The sequence below is a fragment of the Melanaphis sacchari genome, unplaced genomic scaffold (genome assembly GCF_002803265.2).
Source record: "Melanaphis sacchari strain LSU unplaced genomic scaffold, SCAv2.0 Contig19_pilon_pilon, whole genome shotgun sequence".
NCBI lineage: Eukaryota > Metazoa > Arthropoda > Insecta > Hemiptera > Aphididae > Melanaphis > Melanaphis sacchari.
In genome coordinates this window covers 1,355,788-1,383,784 of record NW_020270975.1, presented here as the reverse complement: position 1 = coordinate 1,383,784, position 27,997 = coordinate 1,355,788, and the positions used below count along the sequence as shown (strand labels likewise).

General features: G+C 30.3%; 1 protein-coding gene across 1 annotated transcript; it reads left to right on the top strand.

Annotated features, from left to right (window-relative positions):
* The first annotated feature begins 1,533 nt into the window (after positions 1 to 1,533).
* LOC112592990 (FK506-binding protein 1) lies at positions 1,534 to 26,032 on the top strand. Its single transcript, XM_025337176.1, has 3 exons — positions 1,534 to 1,946; positions 24,083 to 24,246; positions 25,543 to 26,032. The coding sequence occupies exons 1-3, from the start codon at positions 1,735 to 1,737 to the stop codon at positions 25,836 to 25,838; spliced, it is 672 nt and encodes a 223-aa protein (XP_025192961.1). The 5' UTR covers positions 1,534 to 1,734; the 3' UTR covers positions 25,839 to 26,032.
* The last annotated feature ends 1,965 nt before the right edge of the window (positions 26,033 to 27,997 follow it).

Sequence of the window (27,997 nt, the reverse complement as noted above, 5' to 3'; positions counted from 1 at the left end):
GTATTTATTAATTGTACCATTCGTACCACGTTATTGAAAAGGTTAGTATAATGGATGTGCTGTATTTGATGATAAGTCATTATACACAATAAAAAGCCATTCTGAGCATAACCGTCTACATATCCAAGAACATATTGTTATACCTATAATTATATTAACACAGAAACAATAGACAATTTTTGATTAATAATTTATTATACTGCGGGTGAAGTTGATTTTTGTAAAAAACAAATGACATGAATAAAATAATGATTATTGAACATTATATTATTTCATCTAATATGACTAGTTTTCTTTAACTTACAATAAGTCAATATCGACGTATAGAAAAATTATATAAATTGATTAGAGGAATAAATAACTTAAAATTAATCTAAATATTTTGAAAATCCCATTGTGTGCAGTGTAATTAATAATATACGAAGTGGTGAAAAGTTTCAAGTCCCTACAAATGAATAATTTCGGCTTTTGCCGCTTTTAAATAACGGTAAAATAACTAAAATATTTATTGTTTGTACAAACAAAAATTTTTAATAACATTTGAACTTAAATCGTCTATAAAAAAAAATTGTGTACAAGAATCAGATTGTAAGAACTATTTATAAAAAGCTTAGCATAACATTTTAAAACCTTATAGCTTCTAAAGTTTAAAAAAATTATAAATTTTTAACCCTAAAACAATTTTGTTATTTTTACGAACACTTAAAAATTTAACTTCAAACGCTTCTGAAAAGAAATTCATGCTTATACATTTTCAATATTTTTGAATTACTAAAAAGAAACAACGTATCTGAAATCCTGATTAAGTATTTAAGATTTTGAAAAATGATGATTGATAATGGTTTCGCGTTTCTGTTTAGCTTATGAATTACAATAAGACGGAAAAAAATCGTTCGCGCAGAAATCACGAAACAATATCCAATGTCGTCGTCAAACTTCAAAACACAGGGTTTTTGTCGATTATTTTGAAAAGTACTGGGGAATCTATAGTATCGTCGTCGGCTAGGGTATATGGACTAGACCCGGTTTGCTACGCACCGAGAAACCATTACCTAATCGAAAACCAAAGCGATTTTTTTTTCTCTTACTGTTTCCAAGAGGCGGTCAAAAATGAAAAAAAAAAACACGCGTATCGTCGATTGTAAAATCGATATCGACGCGATTTAAAAAAATAAAAAAAAAAACCCCAAAACAAATAAATAACGCGACTGTGGCTGTCCATTTCTTCGCGTATACCGTTTCTTATCTTCTCGTAATTTTTGAACAGAAATCTCGAGCAACGGAATTCTCACGACGACGTCGTCTACGCCGCACGACCGAAGCGCCACGGCGGCGGCGACTGCGAGCAGTATAACATTACGTATATAGGTACCCGCGACGGACGAGTAGCAGTGACCGCCGCCGCCGCCGCCGATGCCGCCGATGCCGCCGCGTGCGAGTGTACACAACGGTAATATTACGGCGGTACGGCGAGGTGACGAGGAAGCGGGTGGAGGAAGATCGCGGTGACCGAACGGCCACGGCGGCGTTCAACAGTCGTCAGTCCGTCAGTCGTCGTCAAACAGTCGGCCGCGCGTCACCGTCACCGTCACCGTTCATCACCCGCTCCCGACCACACGAATCTGCCACGTTTCCACCAGCGGAACGACTCTTTTTTTTTTTTTCCCTCCGATTTTCCACATCATCATTGTCATCGTTACCATTATTGCCATCATTCCTCCTACTCGGCCGACAATGAGGTGCAGCTGGTTATGCGCGTTGGCCGCCGCGTGCGCCGCCGTGGCCCTGGCCCAGGCCGCCGATCAACAGTCCGAGACGCTGGCCAACGGCCTGAAGATCGAGTACGTGTACACGCTGGACGGATGCGAGCCCAAGTCCAAGGCCAACGACATGCTCACCATGCACTACACCGGCAAACTGGTGGACGGCACCAAGTTCGATTCCAGGTAAGCGCCCGGCAGACCCTTTTTTCCGCGCGCATAGGTGTACCTCCCCTAATGGTATATGTTACGTGTGTAAACGTACAGGTTATTATCGTTCGATACGATATTGGACGGATGTATCGGACCTTGAACGCGGCGGACGACGATGTCCGAACCGTCTCTGTTCGTCGACACGTCGGCGGACGGTATAAATAAAAAATTGTCGAACTCGTAAAAAAAATTTAAAAAATAATACACGCCCAATTCAACCGGTGTTCTAGTAGATATAGGTATGTTGCTATCGGTGGCGGTAGTTTTCGCGTTGTCATAATATAATATAGTCTCCACACGTTCTCCTCCTAGACATGTCAATAGTCATTACAACTCGCTATACGAATTATGCGATAGACATTACAGTGCACACAAAATATAATTATTGTCAATAGAATTTTAGTGTAAAACGTCTTCTCCGGGACACGATCTGTGTTGTTCCGAATGAATTTTATTCACTTTCATTTATCAAGTGCCCGTCATCACTTCTTTGTGTACAATCGGCACAATGAGACTTGTAGCAATCCGTTGAACATACCACTTCTGCGGCAGCAGTGTCCGTTTTCGGTCAGTTTTTCGACTACCTACCTACTGTGGCTATTGTGGCAGTATTATTATTCAAAAGTATTTCCTATCGGTCATTTACCATTTATAACACTGCTCCATACACAAAACTAGTGCACTTGTTAATATGACCATCCGTCATTGTGTTAAGATGCCGAAAGTGCGCGTTTAATAAAAAAAAAAAAAAAAAAAACGATGCAGTCTCGAAAGATATTTCTCGATCCGTGACAAGGACATCAGCTAACGTGTCACTGCACCTATCATCAATACCGCCTACATATTAAAATACTATTATAGTCGCCGTCATTTCCAATTTCCCTCCATTGGATGATTATAGCGCGTCGCCAACACGGCTACACAACAAGTGGCGTTTATAAATCGCACCTGTTACGAAAACCTCAATAATTAAATAATATTTTATCGTCGCGTATTATTATGCAAACGTTTTTATTGCGGCGATCGAGTCTACTGCTGCTAATAATTTATCTTAACTGTGTACACTTTGCGACTAACGCGCACATGCCGTTATGTGTACGGTCGTTACGGTTAATAATAATAACGTCATCATCGTGTCGTCGCTATATAATGACGTTTTATGTACGAAACCGCCTCGATAACTCTAAGTCCTCGATTCGATATACGCGTCCGTTATCGCTTAGTTGGGCGATGGGCGTAACATCTGAATTCCACGTAGTTACAGTCGGACATGTTAATGTTTGATTGTTGTTTTATTATATAACACATATTTTTTTGGCTATCAATGAGTTATGACGTGTTTATGTCGTGAACATTTAAAATATAGAAAATTTTCCATTATGCTGACGAGTATACCGAACCATCCGTGGGCTGTGCGCGAAATTAAGCTAAGTTAGGTTTTTACCCATAGGGCACTTATTTTTTAGATCCTTTTATTATTATAAAAATGCATAAAAAAGTTGTAATAAAGTTCACACATCACATTAACAAATTATTATCACTCCGCGGATACAATAAACCAAGCCACCATCATCCTCCCCCCTCATTGAAACCTACTTAGAAGATAAATTTCTCCTAACCTAGATTTATTGTCAATTTATAAAAATGTGCAAATACTTATAAGTACACTAATATACCCAATTATACCCAAACCAGCTAAAATATTTTTAGATTATAGTTTATCATTTTTTTTTTTTTTTTTTAAACTACGAGTATTTAACTCTTACCTTTATATACAACCATATTGGTGCCAGATCACCACTTTTCTTTCTATAGAATATAGATCCTGGCTACGATGATATATAGGTTTCATTGCCGTTGACCGAGAAACAAGGACTACATGATGTGTTTTTTAGAGTTAACGGTTTTCATACGCGTTTGATGATACGACTCACTGATCATTAGATTGTTTTAATTATATGTGCATAATACGTACACAGAGTATTATAAAAGAAAATTATAGTATAATAATTGTGTAGGTACATATAATGGAATACGCATTTACAGATTAATAATATTATCATAATAGACTCTGTCCTAATTAAACCATTTAAACCTGACTGATAACAATACAGTTGGACTGAATAAAAATATAATATATAACGATATTAATGTGTAACGTGTGTAATTAACAACTGTTATAAATACTAATAACATTAGTAAGCAGTATAAGTGTATAAGACTTATATTATACGCATTTATACTTATATAATATGTATTATCGTTTTAAGCAGTTTCCCAACTGTTTAAAAACCGGTTTATCGGAGAACGTATATCGTATCATTTTCTAAACTCGAAATACTTGAAAAACGTCTAGAACGTATATGAAGAATATTTTTTTACTTGCGACACGTAACCATTTAGGTACTACAACGTGTAACCTATACATTTATTGTTAACTTAAACATTTCTGGTCGTAACTGCGGCAAAAGACTATGTAAAGACCGTATAGTATTGCCCAGTACATCGGTTATCTTTCAATACAATTTATACGTCCATTTTATCATTAAACATAAAATTGTCCACCCAATATGCATGTTTTTCATCCAAGAGAATTTTTTTTAACTCGTTTTTGAATAAAGCGGATAAGACTTTTATACTTAACTTTTGATCATTACATTTTAATACTGTGACTATAATTAATCGTATTCATCTTTACGATAGACAAACGAAACTCGGTAACCAATATTGTGCAGAAAATGTACCAAAGAAAATTCTCATCATTAATTTTGAATAGACTTTCTGCTCTTACTTTACCTACCTGAAAGGACCTGAGATATCTCGAGCTACCTCGGTAAACTATAAATTAATAGCTTTCGCCTCTAATTCCCATCACGCATCCGCGCCGCCCCTCTTAAAGCTTTGTCTCCTGGGAACACGGTAGAAATAATTTAACCAATTTATTAAAACACAACGCTTCAAATGACATAAAATCTAAGGCTTTCAGGTAGAAAACGATAACGATAATACGTGAATTTACAGGTGAACGATTGCTCATCAAATCTATTTTTAATCCAACATGAGATACGTCTTAACAGAGTCATACGCGATCAATAGAAATTATAATCAACACTCAAATTGAATACCAACTGAATAATATTATATTTTCCACTTGTGGTCAATAAAAATTGTTTAATGAGCACTTAATACTTCCTAACCTAGTCATAAAAACGATCCGTCAGCTATCACAATAAATATTCGCTGAAATATCATGTCCAATGCGTATATACTGTATAATAAATGTTATTGTATGTATTAAGTGTCGAGTTAAAATATTTTTCTGAACAAAATTGATATAAATAATAACAATAAATAATCAATATATAACATCTGAGTGATGAATATATATATATATATAATATTTAAGTTTCACTTTTAAACTCGTGATAGGGATATAACCGAATATCTAAAGTCAGTCTAAATAAACGGAAACTTCTATATATAACACAATACTACAATACGTCAATAGCTTAAATTCATAGTTAAAATATAGTTTTTATGCTTGAAATATTATGTGTGAAACATTGATTGAAATCGTTCCAAGTATTTCACCTTTTGAAATGCTGCTGTTATCCGTATTCAAACAAACTTATTAAGAAGCTATCAGATAACAAATTAAAAATGTATGCGTTCGTGTATCAAATATAAATAATTATATAGCATATTTCTATATATTTATAAGTACCTATAGACAATAACGCGTAATCACTCGGTTGATCTAATTTATTTAGAATTATTTTGTTTCATATTTTATATTATACGTTGCATCACGAATAATGTTCACTTTTCTGTGGTTACAATAATAAGACACGGACAATAAACATCGGACACATTCTTTACATGGAAATTTCATTTGACGCTAATTCATATACGAATAATTAATGTTGATGATGAGAGATTGTCAGTGATAGTCGGCTGTCAAACTTCGTTGGAAATCCAAAAGCTTCAATAATGAAATCTGTCAACGCAGTGTCACCAAATTTTCCGTTACGGGTTAAAAGAACAATGGGTCGACATATTATGACAATAAGCTACGTGAAAATCCTTTTAGTGATAATGTTCAGGGGCGTGGGTCGTGTACATAAACTGCGAACCGTTAAGCGTGTACAACAATATTAAATTCATCATTATTAGAAAATTCAAGAAATATGATAATATAAAATAATTTTTTTAAATTGTTATCTTTCATTTTAGCATCGCTCGATTAATCATAAGTCATAAAGCATAGAGACGTAACGTAACATATTATATACCTATACAAAACGTGTGTTTTGTATCCTTTCTACTAGTTTTTGAATTTCGTAATTTTTTTCCTCGGTAAAGGAATGTAGAAAAAACCTTATTTTGTTTTTTTTTCTAACTGAGTATAAGGATCCAGCTAAGGAACATATATTCTGGAAAAGCCGGTGTAAATCATTTGTCACCGTAGTGCACGTTGGTTCGCATAGTGAAAAAGGGGAAGTTTTGCAGAATACCGTTAAAAAATAAAAAAAAAAATAGACGTCCGGGTAATCGGTTCTCATTTTCATTGGGAAATGTAGTGTAGTAACATAGGACCAAATGATAAATGACTGTATTTTATGATAACTAAATATCGCCAAAGCATTTATATAACATATATAACTGACATACCTACGTTACTTTTTCTATGACATTCTGTTACTACATTATTATATCCTTATGACGCTTTAATATAAATCATACACTTCACCATGCTACTCTACGCCGAAATATCGAGAAAAATAAGAACTTTAACTTTTTTTCAAACTCTATAACATCAGCAACAAATCCATCAAATCGTTTTCAATACGTCTAAACCGCACATCTCATCACTAACTGCACAGGTCGTGAGCTAAAATTATTCTCAAAAATATTTCAAAAATACAATAAAATACAATTATATGCACCAAGACATAAACACCCAATAAATAAATAATTTTAATATAACTCATATTTTTAATACTTTTCTATATTATAACATAAAGTAAATACTTAAATTTTTGGTTTGACTTAAAATGGAAGATAACGATTTAGTATTTACCTTATACGTTTTTATAAACAACCATAACACCAACAGAATACGAAATTAATACCTATATACGTAATAATATTGTATTAATGTAAGTAATCTCTTAATCGTTTGACGATCGTTGACCTATGTATTGTCTAGTCAACATGACAACTAACTGCTATAAAATCATAAAAAATTGAAATCGTTAAAAGTAATGACAAGTGTATCATAGATTTTTATTACAATATTTATCATGAAGCACTCGTAGCATAAACATAGAATCTCGAATATTTTATAGCAATTATAATTTACTGATCGTAGTTATTAAATCGTTATTTCTGTAGTTGTAGTACTTACTACCTATCTAACTACCTTTATTTTGCTAAGTGATGTAAAACAAATTTCCAATCGTTCAAAGTGTTCAAATGCTCGTTTTTATCGTTCGTATATGTACCTACTTACTATTGTACACTCTTTAAATAATCGTATACTTAAGAAAAAATATATTCAAATACTTTTTCAGAAAAAAATAAATATTTAGGAATTTTTATTTATAGATTATAAACTTATGTAGTTTTCATAATTTAATCAAAACTAATCTAAATTTCTATAGTATTGAATAAATAATATTTTATTTTACATAAAAAAGACATTATATAACGTATGAGTAATAAAAAATTTTAATAATTAAAATTTGAAAATATATTCTAATATTTGTTGAAATAATAAAATTTTCTCATTTATTTTAACATAAAATAAAAGTATTCTTGACAAAAACTATAATTACTATAAAAATTAAATAAAAATATATTCAATATTGTTTCCTAAAATCCTTATAGAATTTATCTATAATATTAAAAACAGCGATGGTTCTAATAATGTATATTCATTGCAACAGGTAATATTTATTAACCCTGACTTTGCATGTACATTAATACATACATACTTATATATATATTATGCTTGTCGCCTGACACAACAGTGTGTAGCACATAAAATTATTTCTCGTGCATGAAAAAAAAAACTAAATGTATAATATGTATAATAAGCAAAACATTTTTGCTCCTCCCCCCTTCATCCTTTGCAAGGATTTGTCAAGGCCTATTCCTGAATTTATATAGAACAATACGACATTCGGCTCAAAATCCTGCCACCAAGATCATAACACAATCGTGTACTTGTGTACAATATTGTAGCGAAGAATACATGCGACCGTGCACTTTTAATCAACAAATGCGTTTGGATCAAATCAATAGCAGTACACCAGTACACGAAAAGATCGGCTTAAACGTGACTAAAATATTATACCGTGGGTTGTTAAATCGGATGAAAATAGCGGTTTTAACCGAAAATCAAATAAAAAATAAACGTATACTTACAATTTAATAGTTTCTTCGGTAGTGTACACTCTCGATGCATTATCCTTTTATGTATAACTGTATAGGTGTGTTTCGCCGTAGTGTTTTATATTGCTACCGACATTGCACATCGCGCATGATGCCATCGCGTAACAGCTGCAGCTGAAGCCAATTTTGAACATTTAGCCGTTGCTATACAATAATATAATTCATTACAAATAATATAACATCATTACAAAAGTCACTTTACGTGAAAAAATAAACGTATCGTCAGTATGGGTGGTTTTTTTTTTTTAATCACATGTATTGACGTATGAGCGTAATAAGAATTGCAATTTATATTATATCATATTACGTATATCACATGCATAGCGCGTTCGAATCATCTGATATGGTTGCAAAATAATTTTTTTTAAATTTCCGAAAAACGTTTGACTTGGATATCAATTCCCGGTCCAACTGGGAGGTATATAAATAATCATTGTTTTCGTACAACCGTATAATATTACGTTGGGCACGGCGTGTTGAACGAAGAAAAACGGTGTACGTCCCGGCCTAGGAAAAAAAATCGCGAGTTTTCATACCACAAACGTCGCCGATGGTTGTTACAATAATATTCACATTGCATATCATCATTGTAATACACACGTGCAATCGTACGTGATTATTTTTCCTGCTGAATTTTTATTGTCTTATCTGCTGGATTCGACCGATACGACAGGGTTGAAAGTGTGAGCGGGGAGGAAACCGCTGCGGTTTTTAAACGTGCGGCGGCGACCCTTTCACGTCCCCCGAGAATCGAAGAAGGTTGTTATCACGTAGGCGTGCCGCAGCAGTACCTACTACACACACACCTACCTATATGTATACACAAATGTATATTATATAGCCTGTATAAGCTCTGGTGCGTTTTTATGAATATTTCACAAGTCGCTTGATTAGAACACCATATTTATATATAGTATATTTATACATTCGACTATCTACATATGTACACAAGAATTTGGTGATTTTTTTCACGCCCCCCTTGCTCGAACGCCGACTACATATTTATAATGAACAGTCTACACTCGCTTATACATAATAATATAATGTTTACAATGTTTTAAAGTTGCGTTACATAGAATGAATATGCTATAATGTTATCGTCGTCACATTTCGTAATTCGTTTGTTGACGTTCACGCATGTAACACTGTGATGTAGCACACGATCGGAACAACGATTTTTACAATGTTCAGTCGCGCGTGATTATCGATCAAAAGCTAAAAAAAAAACCGTTTGTCTACGCTTCCAGTTTTGCAACGAGATTTATACGTTTCCATCTTCTCAGACCATATACGCGTGTACAAACTTTACGCTCGATTTTTTTTCCTATTGTATAATAAAGTATAAAAAAATAAACGTGTGTGTGTGAGTACCTGCAACCATTCGACCGAGGGGAATAAAAAATGACCTCATGCTCAGACTTGAGACTTTATGCACGGGGGAAAAGAGTTCTCCATTAACTTAACGTAGTCTGGTAAACCGGAAACCGAATTTTTCTATTAACCCGCCAATAGAGCTACGAATTGTGGTGTAGGTTTTTTTTTAAAGATTTTATATACTCGTGCAGGTATAATATACACGCGTCGTGGTATTTAAAAAAAAAAATTTTTCATTTACTTTCTGGATGAAATGCAAAAAGATTAATAATATTTATTGTTGACCTACAAAACACCCTAACACTAACATAATATGATGATTCAAATCTTGTTTTATTTTTCTTTCTTCCACATAATATACTTATTTAATGTATTTAAATAAACAGTTTTCCTATAAACAATACGGACAACTCAGCAAAAATCGTGTCTATTGCGCAGTTTTAGTGTAAATAAATTATTCTATCTGTAACAAAACAAAAAAATCACTGTTTTGAAAATATATAGTTTAATCACACTTCTATGAATATACAACATTTTTTAATTTCTATTTTTTATTTATACAAACTACAAACCAGTGTGTAATATGTTATTTACAAACTTTTTAATTTTTTTTTCTTAATAAAGCTTACTTAACCGATAGGTACCTTTTAAAATATCAATCCTACTTATATTCTATGGTCTTCTCATAGGATTTTAACAATTTACTTTAGATATACTTGCATTTATTTATTGTGCAAGTACACGACTAGATGAAGTTTTTTCACTATCAACAATGTAACGAATCTTTTATTGATTTTGCACTAGTTCTATGTTGTTTGTAGTTTATTGCAATTTTTTGGAAACTACTCAAAATATATTGGTAAAAAAAATAAAGCTAAGTTGTGTTTGGAGGGAAGGGACAGCGGTGACTAGTAAGAGCGGTATAAAAATCATTCACATTGCACATATTTGATATTAGGTATTATTTCCTTACAAGTTTTCAAATAGGTAAAATATGATTCCTCAGCAAAAACTTATCAACTACTGACCGAAAGCGATTGGCAAATACGCATCACACATCTGTGAATATTCGGTATTACATGTATACACCCGTAAGTTGGACCTTTAATTTTATATATATGTACACTACGCGAATTAAAATACCATAATGTACGCAACGCGTTTTAAAATTATCACAATCTGAGTTACATGTATAATAATATACTAATGTGGATTTGCGCCACCACTGCCGGCTAGCGTCTGAATAAAAAACACGAAATGGATAACGAAATTCTTTATTCCATTTAATTTTTCGCGTATTTTGTGACGAGCTTTATGTTATAGTAAACACGGAACATTATGTACGATGTGGCGATACTTAAGCCGTTCCAACAAAAGCGACCACGTTGTGCGTAGATTAGATTTAAAGTCAGTTAAAATTAAGGTCTAAAAGGTCATTTGAATTTTAAATGACCCAAAGAGAGAAAAATCGCTTTTAAAAAATATAATAACCCTTCCCGAAGAATTTTCACTTTTTTCCATTTACGATTGTGCCACGGAAAAAAAATAAATAATAAAATAAACCAAGCTCAAAGCCGCTATATTATGTATTATACTTTTACACTCCTATCCCGCGTCATATTTTTCACCGTAATAATGATTTGTTTTTCATTTTCAGTCGTATGCTTATACGTTACTACGACTTACAGTCGCATGAAAAAAAAATTTTACATACCAACACCGGTAATACCGGTTTTGCATATTATATTCGTGGCTGCGTATTCTTATATTTTAAAACTATCCCGACACGACTACAGCCAAGTTCAATTTTGCGGTTAAAATTAGTTGTGACTTAACGGATCGAGTATTTGAAAGGTTTGAGGATTCTGTCCTGGAAACTAGTGGCAACAAATAACATAATATAATAACAATAATAACCAGGAGAATGAATAAACACGTTAATGCTTACAGACGAGGTGTATGTAAATACATATTAAATACACAGAGTTTATTTACACGGATTCATTACATGATTAAAATCAAATAATTATATTTTACTCACAAAATATCTTGGAAAGTAAATTCTTGGCTTCCGGAAGTAACCGGGTTATGGGCTTTAAATTTAACATCACATTTATAACAGTAAAAATAATATATTTGCACGCAAAAAGATAGCTATACTCTTATATTCTGCTGGAAGAGATACGATATTTTATATATTATATTGATTTATTTATACGTATAGCAAAGCACATATGTATAAACTATTAGTCGCTGGTTACGTAATATCAAAGACACGATATAAATATTAATCGACGTTTCTCTAAAAGCTTCACGAATAATTTTTGCGTCATTGTCATAAATCATTACATACGATTTAGTATGGCTTTCTATATACATAAAATGATAAAAGTATTTAAAATATAAAATGTTCACCTATAGTTAATTATTCATATGCGCCGGTAGGTTGAAATGTACACGTCGTAGTCGTTTAATACAAAAGACCACTCGTAAAAATACGGGTCAATTCATAGTAAAAATATATTTTATAGGAAAAGTCTAGAAAAATGCAAGGAGGTATATGGAGGCTACATATAAAGTAAAAATATGAGACGCCACAATCTCTTTATCCCCCTCCTTATTAGGAACATTTTTTCTCATTACTCTAGTTTTCAATCGACTTCACAAATGTCTCAAAGACTTCAATCAACGTTAATCATAATAGTATGGCTGGTATATTATATTGTAAACGCTATATAAATAATATTAAATAGGCATATGCCATACAGCTAACTATGTTTATGTTGTATTTTGAATTTCTGAAATAATTTCTTCTACGCTAATTAGATACCGACATCAAACGATTCCCCAGAGAACATTATTCGTGAGACGACAACAACGAGCCGGCTAACCTTTTTTTATTTACATAGATTATACCTGTAATAACTAATATTAAACATTACACAATAATATTATAGGTACATACGGCATAATAATATAATAGTACGTAAATAATAAACGGTAATATTGATTATGCAGTTTTGTCTCGAGTTTTCGTTTTTCTTACATAGGTACTTATTTTATAGTGTGTCTAATTTTTCACATAACATATATATACTATAGACCTAACCCGTATTATACGTAAATCTACGAAAGGTAGGCACTCGCTTATTACTACAATTTTATGAATGACTTTTATAAAACTTTCTTTTTTTTTTTTTGAGGCTGACTCGAGTAAATCGTACATTTTTTTGCTCCACCTGTTTCATAAAACAATAATAATATGTAAACTGTAAAACGTTTATATATATTTAGGTACTTGATAATTTTTCGTAATACAATAAACGATAACGTGAGCTGATAAACTGAACAATAATTATAATTGTACATTAGTTGGTAGATTATAATATGACAGAGTTTATAAATATTATAATATTATAATGTAAAAAAATATACTGTTAATTTACACAAAACAAACGAACGACCATGCACAATTTATATAAGAGTTTTACTACACAAATCATAAAAATAATTTAAGTGGAGAATACTTTGTTTTCCTGCTATACGTATAAAACATTTGATGTACCTATCTACTATACAAAAAGTGAACTTTAAAAAAATGTAATTAAAATCCATACACAATTTAGTAAAAATAAACGCATAAAACATATTTTAGAGTTATTTATTATAAAAACAAAGAATTCTTAACTTTTAGTATGAATGACTGAGTAATAATCTTATACAACATACGAATATAATATAATAGCAATACGCATGATAAATATAACTAATTTACTCAGCTGCTTAAAAACAATGATGAACAATAAATATTAGCATCACATCTGTGTTGTGGCACATATTTAAATCATAAACTTAAATTAGATGGTATCGTGCAATGTTATTAATTTAGATTCATTTTGTTTGTGAAAATCTAAAAATATACTGACATTAATAAATATGTATTTAGCGTCTATTGCCTTTTAAACTTTATTTTCTATCAATTTATTTGTTCACATAATCGTTAAATACCCACAATAATTTCTACAATTATAACTATGATTCAGTAAAAATATTTATTCAAGTGGATTATACAATTATTTTCTAACGATCATTTAATAATGATAATAGAATAAAAATTAAATGTAATGTTTAAAATGTAAAAGTAATTTTGATAAGTCATGTACAAAAAAAATATGATACGTGAGTTAGTTTAAATTTAAACTATCTTTGTCAGTAGATTTTGGGTTCATAATTATGGAAGTTGATTGGTTAAAATTATAACAATATTTTGAATATAATTTTGTACGCTGTGCATTTTTCAAACGATAAACTTTGTTTGTATGCATATATTATGTTTATTTAAGGTGACGTTCGTATACTGTATTAAATATTATTATAGTTTTGTATGCGTTCATAGGTGTTCAAAGAGAAAAAGTGAGAGAGAACTTTGAGAGGAAATCAGAAAATTGAAACGAGTTTGCTGTATAACTGCAAAATACACTGCAATACAACCTGCCTATAGCTATGATTAATATTATTATTATTTTACTCCGACGTTAGTGTAATATATAATTTATAATTTTATCGTAGGTAACTAAATTCCGGCGTGTCAGCATTAGGTTGCTGCAATGTGTCGTGCGCGTTAAAATTGACATTCAACAGAGTTAAAAGGAAGTCCTCGAATGACAATACAAAATTTCATATATCAACTAAATGACAGTTAACGTGTACAAGCAGTGTGTTTAATAATATTGTGCGGGTTCAGCGTTTCCCTTTGAGTAGGTATCAATAACAAAACGGAAGTAGGTAAATATAATATACACAGTAAATGTATAATAATGTAATATATGATAAATATAGTAACTATAATATGTGGTAGCTATAATACCACATGACATTATGTAATACGCATAACATATTATTACATACATCATAAGATTCCACAAACTTCTTAAAAAACGCATTCGATTTAAATTGGTTATTATGAAATAAATAATTATATGTGAGCTGCTTCTATTAAACAAATTTTGACAAGTACATAAATACTAAATAAAAGCGACAAACAAATCTGCACAATTATGTTACGTACACAATTAATATACCTTTATATAACCAATATATATTATAAATAATATGTTAAGTTGCAGCTTCACTGGGGTTTAATTTGTTAATGGCAAACAAATTAAAGTATGTAGTTCACCAGAACCTTTTATAAAAAGATTAATTTTTTAGTTAGCATGCACCAGATATACAATAATAACAAACAAATACACATAAATGGAGAAAGTTATAAAACGGTATTTGATCCGATGTATAATTAACTACAACAAAACAATTCATAAACACGCTGTTTATACTGTTAAAAATAAATTACAATATTAAATCTAAATAATATAGTAAATTAACAGATATAAATAAAACTAATTATCAATATGAATGTATTATTTGTATTATTATTTGTTTTACAGTTAATAAATATAAATTTAATAGAACATTATATAAGTATTATACCTATACTAATATGGTTGTGATGATTATTTTCTAATTATCCATGTAGAAACAAAATGTAATATTTATGGAGATTTAAAAAGTAATCAAAAATTACTTTGATGCGTAGTATAATGTATGTAATATAGATCGGATGATTAAGGTTCCGAGATTATTTAAAGATGAGATGAATTTCTACTTTCAATTAGTAATTAACAAATGTGTTAAGTTATATCTAAAATTTGCCTTCAGATTCAAACGATTACTATAAAACAAAATACTAATTATAAATTAACAACAGCACCAGGTACCTAAATATATATTACATGATATGCATTTTCAAATCCTATATATATATATATACTCACTAGGGATTTACCTATAGGAGTGTATGAACGATGTGCCATTTATAATCGTTGGTACCATCATAAAAAATCACGTTTTGTCGGGATGGATGAAAAAACCCATAAAAAATTACACTCTATCTGGACAGGTTTAATAAAGCAATTAGTATACACACACCAAGTATTCATATAATATATTCGTAGATAATTCATAGATGGAAAAGTTAATAAAAATAATACACTTAACTAAAAATAAAATTAACATAACTCAGTTATGTAAATACGGTAGTTGGTACATGAATCACGTAAAGAGTATTTTTAACCTATCTATATATTGTAATATTATTTTACCAAAAAACATAAAATACTATTATTATAATTTAAAACAGTATAAGATTATTTTTATTTAAAACCATGTACCTCTACAGTATTATAAAGTAATTTTAATATGAAATCATAAAACTAAAAATTTCAAAAACATTTTTAATTTTAACTTGAAACGAATTATTTTTAGATCACCTGTAAAAAGCTGTTATTTCAACAATCAATTAAACTAGTTAAGGTCTTAAGTAAATTAGAAAATGAACTAACTAGTTAACTTCCTCGCCCTTTGCATACACTATATGTACCTAAAAATAAACGACGTATCTATACAATGCCGATATATCGACTGACTGAAATCGGGAGTGAGTTTGCTAAATAATAAAAATAATAATGATTAAGTACAAATACCAAACAAACAAATAAATAAAACACGTATGAGTAAAATTGTCTCGCCCGCAGCATCGTTGGTTGTACCAGCAGTGTATCATAATATAGTAGGTATAACGATATACGATAAACTGTCGGACGGGCGAAAGGTCCGGCAGCCAGTTACTTACCTAAGCACTGTACCTTTACTGGGTTATTATCGTCATGTAGGTACAAGACTGACTTTCACCGTGCGCGCTTTCCAAACCGGATGTGCGATCGTAACGATATCGTTTGCTTCCGACTGTGCGTACGAGCGAACGTCCGGCGCGAAGCGCAAAATGACTTTCCCGTTAATGCGTGGGCGACTGCATTAATAATATAACGATTAAAATGATGTTAATTAAAACAATAATTTAGTTACGCGTATGTACCGTCGATGACACGAGCACAAGGAGTTCTGCACTTTTGCGTAATAATGTTAAGCACTAATTTAAAGTTTAGATTTTTGCAAACATGTACTTATGACTGTATTTATGTACTGATAATAATGTGAAATAATACCTGATACGCTTGTGAAATGTGCAAACAGCTTAGTGTTATAAACGATTAAAAATGTTGACGATTAATCGACACAGTAGATGATAGATACATATGAAAACCTAATTGTTAAACAATAATAATTAAAATTTAAAAAAAATGCAGTCGAAACGAATTATTGAGAGAAGAATATGACTAGGTATATAATAACTATGTAGGTACCTTTTTTCAAACAGAGATTTATGAATTGGGCACCCCTTGAATGACATGACCGACGGTTGACGTCACGGGACTCCACGTTACAATATAATATATTACTCATACGTTTGTGCACAGAGCCAGAGGATTATTTACATGCGAAATTACATATTTCGCATGTTTATCCACGCGTTTGTGTGATTACGACAATATGACGTCCTAAAATGCCAATGTAAAAAACCGAATTATTGTAGTGCGTACGATAACACTTTTGCAAACATTTTGTTTTTAATCCCTGACAGTTGGTTGATTTCTCGAACTCGTTGGCATTTTGGTGCATTATAAATAAATAATAACACGCTGGTTTATACTTTCGCTTAACGAGAGAGTAAAACAAGCGCGCCACACGATGTTTTAGCCTATTTCGCAATCTTTGTATTTAGGATGCGTAGCGTCGTATCCGTAGCAGGACGCATACAGGTCTGACATGTTAATATTTAACATGTGGTTAGTAACCAATACGTTTGGTTACACGTGCACCAGATATTGTTATGTTCATTTTAAAACTGCACTGCGATCACTTTCCGGTGCGCGTTTGGCTACGATCCGGTGTCAAAATACAAGATAAACTATCATGTATTATATTCGTTGCAGGTAAATGATATACCGCACCAGCCATACATGTCGCATTTCGTACTTTGTACATTTTTCAGTTTTCTATCAAATTTTTGACCAACAGCTGTAGTGTGTTATAATCGTAATATAGTATGCACGAAACGTGTACAAAAAAAGTCCTGATAACGAATTCAACTACAAAAAAGTTGGAGAAGGAGCGCCATTAGAATAATATCATATAGGTAATATTGTTCACTACCATCGATACCACCAACTATCCGCGCGTTCTGCTTAGAAAACTCAAAAATATAAGCCTTTGATGTTTAATTGAAACCGACCATAATAAAACACGCTTTTTCGCAATGCTACTGATACTAAATAAATTATATTTCCGATCTATAGGAATTATATTATAAATACATATTCATGTATAAATTCCCCTCCACAACAACAAAAAATAACAGTCAATAATTACATAGAAAACGATAAACATTCTACAGCCAGTTTCTTCGATTTGTATTTTGTTATTTTTTGTTTAACATATTTCCCCGGCACTGTTCATACAACGATTTCGCCTGCCGTTGCCATTACACCAATATAATGTGCCTATTTTATTATTGATAAAAATGTATTATTAATATATTTTATTATTAAATTTTTAAAACAAAAACAGTATAGTATAAACACATCACATCGATATTACAAATATAGTGTTACTTAAATAATTTTGAAAAGTTTTCCGCGAATTTTCTTTAGAGAAACAAATTTAAAATAAACAATATTACAAATTTCGCATGAATAACAGCCCAGTGTTAATATTGCCAAATCATGCAGCAAATTATGTATAACTCGATATTAACTTTTTTTCGTTCAATATTTACGTGCATAATATTATAGTTTGTTTTCATACGTGTACAATATAAATGAATATGAGTTGGACGATTTGAATTAATAATAACGCTTCGAAAAACTCCATTAGCCCGTCTGTCAAACCATTAAACGATAATATTTGGCGTCTACAAGGTGTCTATTGTCTGAGTACCATTGACATCGGACATAATAATATAACAATTAAAATCTATTATAATATATTTATGATTTACTATACTTTCGTCTTGCAGGTATATTATTATATCTTTGATAGCTCTGAAATACGCGTACTCGAAAAAATATCTAGCAGTCGAGGCTACATAGCATACTTAAATTTTCCTATTTTAATTTCTAATAAATTCTTCTTATAAGCTTTAAAAAGTAGTTTTGTTCGATTCCGTTTATTATTCATTATTAGCAATATTTTATTACTACATAGACACATAGTATGGTTATAATAACGTTTTTTTAGGAACTGTAAATTTAACGTTTATCCCAATAACTTGGCCATTACGAAATCAACCAGCTCCAACGTATCTACAATCTAAACCGTAAATTTTTTTTTATATATATAATGGATTTAATATATTTTTTTTTTTTTAAACTTTATGAAATCAATAACAATATATGCATTTACCTTTTTTTTTTTTTTTAATAAAAAAACGTATTTAAAATATCTCGTTTAAAAAATATATAATAATTATACATATTATATATTTTTTTTACACTGACTGAAAGAATGTTTTTATAAATGCGTATTTGTATTTGATAATCATTATAGACTTTTTAACTCTAAGTAATATCGTCTATATATCGAATATATTTAATACTTGAAGAATCATTAAAACTTTAAGTTATTATAATTCATAAGTTTATTTTTTATAAGTTTAGTTTAAAAAAAACCATTTCGCATGCAAATAAATAACGTTAATTAAATATTTTAACCTGACATACGAGATAATTAAATTCATATAATACACCGCTCAAGACTTTATTGAATATTACATAATTTATACAATATGAATACGAATAACGACACATTGTCGAATAATGAATAATGTAATATTATATCTCGTTGCTGTTTTTAGTTTCATGAATTATTATGTGCAGTCAATATATTATATGCGTGAACAGGGCAACGTACAGAAATTACTGCAGGGTACGTCGGTTTTAAATATCTGGTGTCCGTACTTAATAAAATATTATTTAAATCTAAAATAATTTGATTAGTTTTTGCGGCCTTATACATATATTATAAAGTTTCAAAAATAAAATAAAACGTGCTATAATTTAAGAGCAATAATTTCGAAAACTAAGTTTTGTAAAGAAATTATCGGTGGTTTTATTTTATTTCTTGTAAACGACCGCTTGTGGTACTATTTAAGGTAAATGTTTTTTTTCGTACACGTCGTCTACAACCTTTTGGATTTTCTTTCTTATAATTACGAAAGTTGCGATGGTTATTGCAGAAACGTGTATCTGCGCGCGACTGTGAAGTTGATTATTTAAAATTGGTAGAGGTTTTTTTTATACTCGTCATTTCAAAAATTTTTTAACGATTGTAATATTAATATATATATATACTCCAAAGTACTTTTTTATTATACATTTGTACTAGGAATATTCTTTGTAAATAATAATTTAAATTCAAAAAAATAAATATAAAACGAAACACAAACAGTTTTATTCTAAAAACAATCGTGGCTAACAACACAATTATTTATTTTGAAAATACGAACTTTTTCTCAAAACTATAAACATTACATTTCAAATTATAAGTAAATTTTTTTTTTTAAATTCATAATAATTTTAATAATTCAATAAATGTATTATAATGGCATTATACGATTACTTATAGTTACTACTGTCATAATATTATTATACCCTTTGGACTATTTTATGCTCACAATACAAATATATGATAATATATGTAAATTATAAGTGGTACCTGTGTAGAGTAATATAAGTACTGGTTAATATCATTATTATGGGTGTAATAATATCTCGACGTTACGGTGAAAATTGTACAAGACATAATAAAGAGCTGGTCATCATTGTAATATTATATTTTCACAAAATGTGCAGTGATATAAAAAAAGTTTTTATTATTATTATTTTGTATTGTTGTTGTTGTGAATACTGAGTTTAAAGGGTTAAAACAAAGAGTGATTAGGCGTAAAAATAAATACTAAAAAATCTTTTCAATTACAATATTCCCTGCGGGTGTTCTATACTCACAGTTTGCATAAAATAATATGCATATACCATACATCGTAAATAATATACATATAATATATACTTGATGTGGTATATTTTCACCCTCCCTGACGACAAAGAAGAAAAAAGAAAAAGAAAAAACGAACAAAACGCCGACAACATGTTTTTTAAATGCTGTCAGACACTTAGTACAGTAAATTATCGAATTTTTTTTTACATTCCTAACACTGACATAAATATACAATCGTGTCATCATAGGTAACCGCGCATTTAGCAAAAATAATAAAAAATTAAAAGTTAGCGTACACAAAAAAAAATCGTCTATTTTCGATAAAAAAAATAGATCATAATGTATAGGTGCATAAACTATGCAATAATTATTACATAGAAAAAGTACAGAAAACGGTTTGTACATTTTTAATAAACACGGAGTAGTCTTTTCATAATATATATTATTATGTATTTGTAAATTATTCATATAAATCGCGCGATAGAACTTTTTAATCGTTATATTATAATTGTGGACACCTGCCAGTAGTTTTGAAACCAAAATATACGTTAAACCATTTTTATAAAACGTGAATATATTATATAAATATATATATATATATTATATTGTAAGTTTTAACGAAAAGAAGAAAATATAAAAACGATGGTCAAAAAAACTATAACTCGAAAAATTTTACCAAAATTCCTCTAGTCGCTGTCGTGACAAAAAGCAGATATAATATGTATAGATTTCATTATATACATATTGTTCGACATTTATAGCTTGGAAATTTATAAACACGATTATAATGACGTAAATAAATATAACGTACCATAGTAAGGGTGGCGTCATATCTGAGGGTTTTTCTTCGGAGGTGTACAAAAAGCCAATATTCTCTTATATTAGGGGCGTCAAACCACTCTTTCTTCCTTCCTTTTGCGGTTTGTTTTTGTGGTTTTTCGCTCAACTCCTCCTCCGGCCAACATAACGACTTCTATACATGCACTTCTATTAACTTTCATGTCGGAGACACGCCACATGCAGTTCAATATACGATATATATATATATATATATATATATATATATATCACACATAACACATACATATCAATTTATACTCGAACATTTCGATTCTAAAAACTGGAAAAACAAATTTAAAACTCCAAGCTGTAGGATATTCCGGGCTGATAATCAAAATGCCAGTCATTACTGTCAAAGATATGAATCACAATACTACGGTGTTCTACAAGACATAAATACGATTGTAGTTAGTAAATTTATGAGAAACTTCGAAGTGGCCGTATGTTCATCGGAGCATATATTATACTCGTAGTAAAAACAAAAACAAAAGTTGTCGAGGTTTTTTTGTATATATGTTACGCACAATAGTTGTCAGTTTAAGGATAAGGCAATGATAATGCCTTCAAAACTAGGAAAAAACAACTACCTCTCTAGCCTCGTACGTATTTTTATAGGAAGTAATAGATATGAACTTATTATTGTATCATATGTGAGGGGGTCGGCCCAACACTTAATATAGTACGTTGTGGATTATCATCACTTGGCTCAATTCCTATCCTTTATCAACTGTTTATTTTTTAATCTACGAATCCTATTATGTGTCATCGCCCTCGCCCCATCCCAGATCATAGTAATATTATTTACGTGTAATTTTATTATATTATACACACTCGCACACATACTATATACATCACTAATGTACGTATATATATTTATATATTTCTAAACTTTTAACACGCGAAAGTTGTGTTTTAATCAACGATGGTAAGAATCCGTTATATACACATGCAGCGTGTTGGTCAAACACGCAAAAGTTACCTAATTTCTTGTTCGGTGTTCAATTATAAACAAATATATCCGGTATGCGACGAGTGCGATCCATCTGGTTTTCCTCCCCCGTAGGTGAATATATACTAGGCCAACCCGCACATACTTTCCACATAATAAGTAATATCGTAAGTTTCTTCGCACATATGCTATATCTATAGTCACGAGTAGAAAACAAATTTGTAATTCTGTCGTCAACCTAACTAACGACTCGCAAAACTAGTTATAGGGGTATTCACTTGTGTACACACGTCACACGCTCGCGCCCCAACGCGTCCGTCGTCGGTCACATCCGATTTTTGCTGCGGTGATTAATATTGATATATAATATACTACCTATAAATTTTATAAATTATTTATTATTACAGTCTATTCGTATTCATCCAATGTATACTGCACACAAACACATCACATACACGACGATCCCCAACCAAAAGTGCACAATATAATATATATCGGAACTTCACTCGATAAATTCAGTAGTCTTGTTTTAGTTACACACATACGTTACTTGATGTGATTCTATGTATAAATATGATTACCACTTAATTATTATTTATGGGTATCTATTATCATCTATAGGGTATCTATATTATTTTGACAAATACAAGAGAGGGGCCAATTCATAATTTTTTTCCTGTTTATCATGGTTAGTCTTATATTATAAAATGATAACTGCAATATTTCATAATATAATGCGTATAGTATTATGGCTTATTACTTTTAAAGCTACAAGCATACATAATTTATATTTATATAAACGCATATTTTGTGCTTTTACTATTCCTAGATGCACCGCCACTACTCTCCTGCTTACATAGTGTGATACGATATGTGCTTTACTTCACCACTTTACTATTTATTTGAGTGTGGGTACTTCCATTATATATTATATAATATGAATTAACGTTCTAAGAAAATCGAAAAATACTATAGGTTAAGTTTGTCGACACTACAGCTGCAGCAGCAGCAGCAAGAATACATATATAAGTATTACGTGTGCGCACATTCCGACCCGTGGTTAAGCGGGAAAATTAATTTCGTTTAATTTTCTCTTGCGGTGGTCGTTTCTTGGTGTCCGCGCATTAAAAGTTTAGACATAAAAATAGGAGAAAAACAAAAAAAGAACTTCACAATAGCCAAAGTTTGGCATGGCCATAATATAATAGGATGAAGCAACCGCAACCACGTTGCTATATATATACTAATTATATCCGCGCTGTCGCCCCTACGGACTCAAAAGGTCCTTTGGGGTATCGCGGTTGTGTTTCAACTACCTCCTTCACATACATATATATATATATATAACTCGACTTTGCACCCGATGAATTCTTTATGGACATGCGCGCGTACAACGACCTTTACGCTCGCGAATTTCTATTTTCTGGAAAAAAAAACCAAAAAATTATATGTATTCTTATACTCCATACATTGTACGCACTTTAAAATGCATGAAGTTTGCAGATTTTAATACAATTTTGTTTTTATTTTGTTTTTGCAGTCATGACCGAGACCAGCCATTCACTTTCCAATTGGGAGTGGGACAAGTGATTAAAGGTTGGGATTTGGGACTAACCAAAATGTGCGTTGGTGAGAAGAGAAGACTGACCATACCAGCCAATCTAGCTTATGGCGACCGTGGAGCCGGAAATGTCATTCCCGGAGGTATTTACTACTATAAAAGCAATAACAATATTTTTAATATATTATTGCCGCTGCGGTTTAAAAATACTTAAATATTCAAATCGTATAAATAAGGAATTGTAATGAAGCTCTACGGTATTCCTCTTTTATTTAGTGAAAAATGTATAGATACAACTCACGAGTTACAATAGTATCAAAGCACTTAAAATTACCAACTTTTGTAATCATATAATATAATTAGACACTTACAAAATCGATGTATAAATAAATTTTATATGATAAATTGTGTGAGTGGTTCACACTTTTAAAGGCAATACCTTCTAAAGTAAAACACGTAAGAAAAACTTTAAAAAATTGTAATTTAAAAAAAGTTCTTAGACAACTGAAATTAGAAATTAAAAAAAAAACAATACGAGAAATTAAAAAAAAATAATACGAGTAAATTGCATAATTACACATTCATAGGTTAACGTAATAAATCCAATAAGTTTTCTATCCTGCATGTATAAAGTTATTTTATAAATTATTTAAAAACAAAAAAAAAAATAACGATAAAAATTGTACTAATTATATGACTGCAAAAATTATTTTTTTCTAACTTATCAAAAAATCTTTGTATACACAAGCCGTGCAATTTTATATTAATATATTATTAAATGGATATACTATGATTTTTATAATGTAATTTAGACATTAACATAATATAATAACAATAAATTTTTCCTATAAAAGATTTTTCATATTTTCTTCTAAAATACGAATTTTGGTTATGACTTATAATGGCATATATTCATAGTGGAAAAAAAATTTAATTGACTACAGTGAAAACAGGAGAGCGATGCATCGTATAGTTCATTTTTATGTTGTTCAAAAAAAAATTAAATTCAAAAAATAATGCATTATATTTTTATTTAAAAAAATGTAATGTTTTACTACTTTAAACATGGAGTAAATTACTAGAGAAAATATCTTATGATCATCGAAACTAACTAACCGGTTTTAAAAAAAAAATAAAAATTAAGTATATCATATCATAAAACTATACTAAAAACATTATACGCTGTGTGAAAACAACTCTTTTAGCGAGTCAAGTTACGTCACAACTCTAATTTGAAAATGCAGAATATCGCTCTCCCCCTTTGCAAGAATCGACTAGTTATTAGAATATTATAAACGCCTTTTGGTAGTATTAAGTAATTAAAATATGTATTATTATTTATTATTGATATTTATAAATATGTTGTGGCCTGCTCCCATTTATCTTATGTCCAAGTGTACAATACAACTGTACTAATAATAAGTATATAATATGTATAGGAGCCACTTTAGTATTCGACGTCGAGTTATTGAATGTTGGCGACCAGGCACCCACCACAAACGTATTCAAGGAGATCGACCAAGACCAAGACAAACAGCTGTCCAGAGACGAGGTGAGCGAATACCTGAAAAAACAGATGGCAGCGGCTGAAGGTGCAGAGGGCGGTGATGACATCAAGCAGATGATGTCCGACCACGAAAAGCTTGTCGAGGAGATATTCCAACACGAGGACAAGGACAAAAATGGGTTCATATCGCACGACGAGTTCACCGGACCCAAGCACGATGAACTTTGATGAGGGACACAGTTAATGTATGTGTATGGGGATGGGGGGTGGAAATGGTCAGGAGGAGCGGTTCGTGGAATTACGCCGCACACATTATCATATGGTATATTATAATATATAATATATATGTATACACATTATGATATCTGGAGAAAAGTGCTCGCTTAATCGAGGTACTCCAACATTATTTTTCTTATTATAATTATTATTATTATTATTGTTTTTATTTTAATTACTTTAATTTTTAACGGGAAGTTCGCCAAAAACAAAAAACTGAAATCCCTCTCCTCCAAGAGAAATTTTTTTATTATTTTACTACTTTTTACAAATAGTATAATATTATATTTATTTGATTCAGACACAAAATTAGCATAACATACACTTTTTCAATGTTATTATACGTAATCGTAATTGGACTACTACTTAAAGCATAATATACTACACATTTTTTATAGTCCGTGGATTTTTTGTTTAAATGAAAACTTTTGTAAGAAGACTGTTGTAATAAAAATGTTTTATATATACAATTTATACTGTATTTATTTTTTTTCAATTTATACTTATAAAATTATACGCATACTTATTATTGTGTATAATATATAAATGGTCATTTGATACTGGTAAGTATAACTATACCGTCTAATCCAATATACAATATTATACATACTATTATAAATTTAAAGAAAAAAAATATTCAAAGAACATAAAAACATTAAGTACCTATTCATTAACAAACGCAACAAAGTATAAATAAAACTTGGAGCTCTTCAAAATGTAGAAAGAAGATTATTTATCATACTAGCAGATATAAATAAAACTTTTGATATCTACCATTGTTCTTAATGGTAAACTCAAACTACATGTTTAAATATGCAATATGCCTACCACAGAAATAGACGTTTTTTATGAGAGAGAAAGGGCTATAACCGAAAAATTGCTACTTTTCTAACTTTTAATGTTTTTAATATTTTCAAATTTTTTATTCATAATCATATCTAATACATATTTTATTATTAATTTTTCAATTCAATATATTTAATTTTTTATTTATACTAATGATTTATAACCTATTACATTTACCTTATGTGATTTAATCCCTTTCGCATCATGACTTATAACCTACCGCATGTTCTTTTATAGTACTTACGCCCTTTGACGCAAAATACAATATAATTTCAACTAAGTACTTATATATTTCTTTGATATCCATGATAAAGACGTATTATTTTAATTGATTTAATTTATATGTACAATTAAAAATACTTATTAAAAAAAAAATATGTAGAAAATATTTCTAGAAAATAAAATTATAACATGGTTTATAGTAACTTAAATAAATCAATAAATATATGAATTAAAAATACATTTGATTAAATCATCTTGATAAAAATGAAATAATTAGATAATAGATAAAAATAATTGCATATAGAAGCCCTTTCTCATAAAACTCGTTCAAATTATGATTTATATCCAACCATTTTCATCCACTGCGTTTTCCGTGCACAAAGGGAAAAGGGTTCAACACCTACATACTGTTAAAATCGATTTCCTTCTCCGTCTTGCTCGTAACGAAATCGTACAAATTATACCTACACAAACGGGACGTATCAATATGTCAATCAAATTAAATATTATAATATAATATATTATACCCACGTGCGCCTCGGAGAAAAATGTTGAAATTTATACATTATGCATAAATGTAATATAGTATTTTACTATAATAATATTATGCTATATAAACCAAACACAGATGTTCCGGTGTGGCCACTTTGAGGAAAGATAGATAAAAAGATACGTAATAACTTTTTTCCATGTAATGTATTTTTTATTGGATATCTCAATATTTAAAAATACATTAAAAATAAAAACAAATATCTACATTTAATAAAAATCAATAAGTACTAATAATTTTCTATGCCTAAATTATGAAAAATGCCTCGTCAAACAATTATTAACTTACGATATTTTTCGTATTTCTATAGGCCCATCAACCTAGCACCCGAATTCAAAGTATCAAAGTCGAAATTTTGAATAACATTAATAATTATAAGCAATCAAAAATTCGGAATATTTAACTTAGTCTTAAACCCGAAATTAATGTTTATATTTTTGTAGAATTAGGCAACGGACCTTTTCTCTACTATGGTAATAATAATAAATTAACA

Bases quoted from the DNA above. Each gene is read 5' to 3' on its own strand.
- LOC112592990 (XM_025337176.1), top strand. From the start codon at position 1,735: ATGAGGTGCAGCTGGTTATGCGCGTTGGCCGCCGCGTGCGCCGCCGTG. The intron at 1,947-24,082 runs GTAAGCGCCCGG...TTGTTTTTGCAG, and splicing joins GGCACCAAGTTCGATTCCAG to TCATGACCGAGACCAGCCAT. The intron at 24,247-25,542 runs GTATTTACTACT...TAATATGTATAG, and splicing joins CGGAAATGTCATTCCCGGAG to GAGCCACTTTAGTATTCGAC.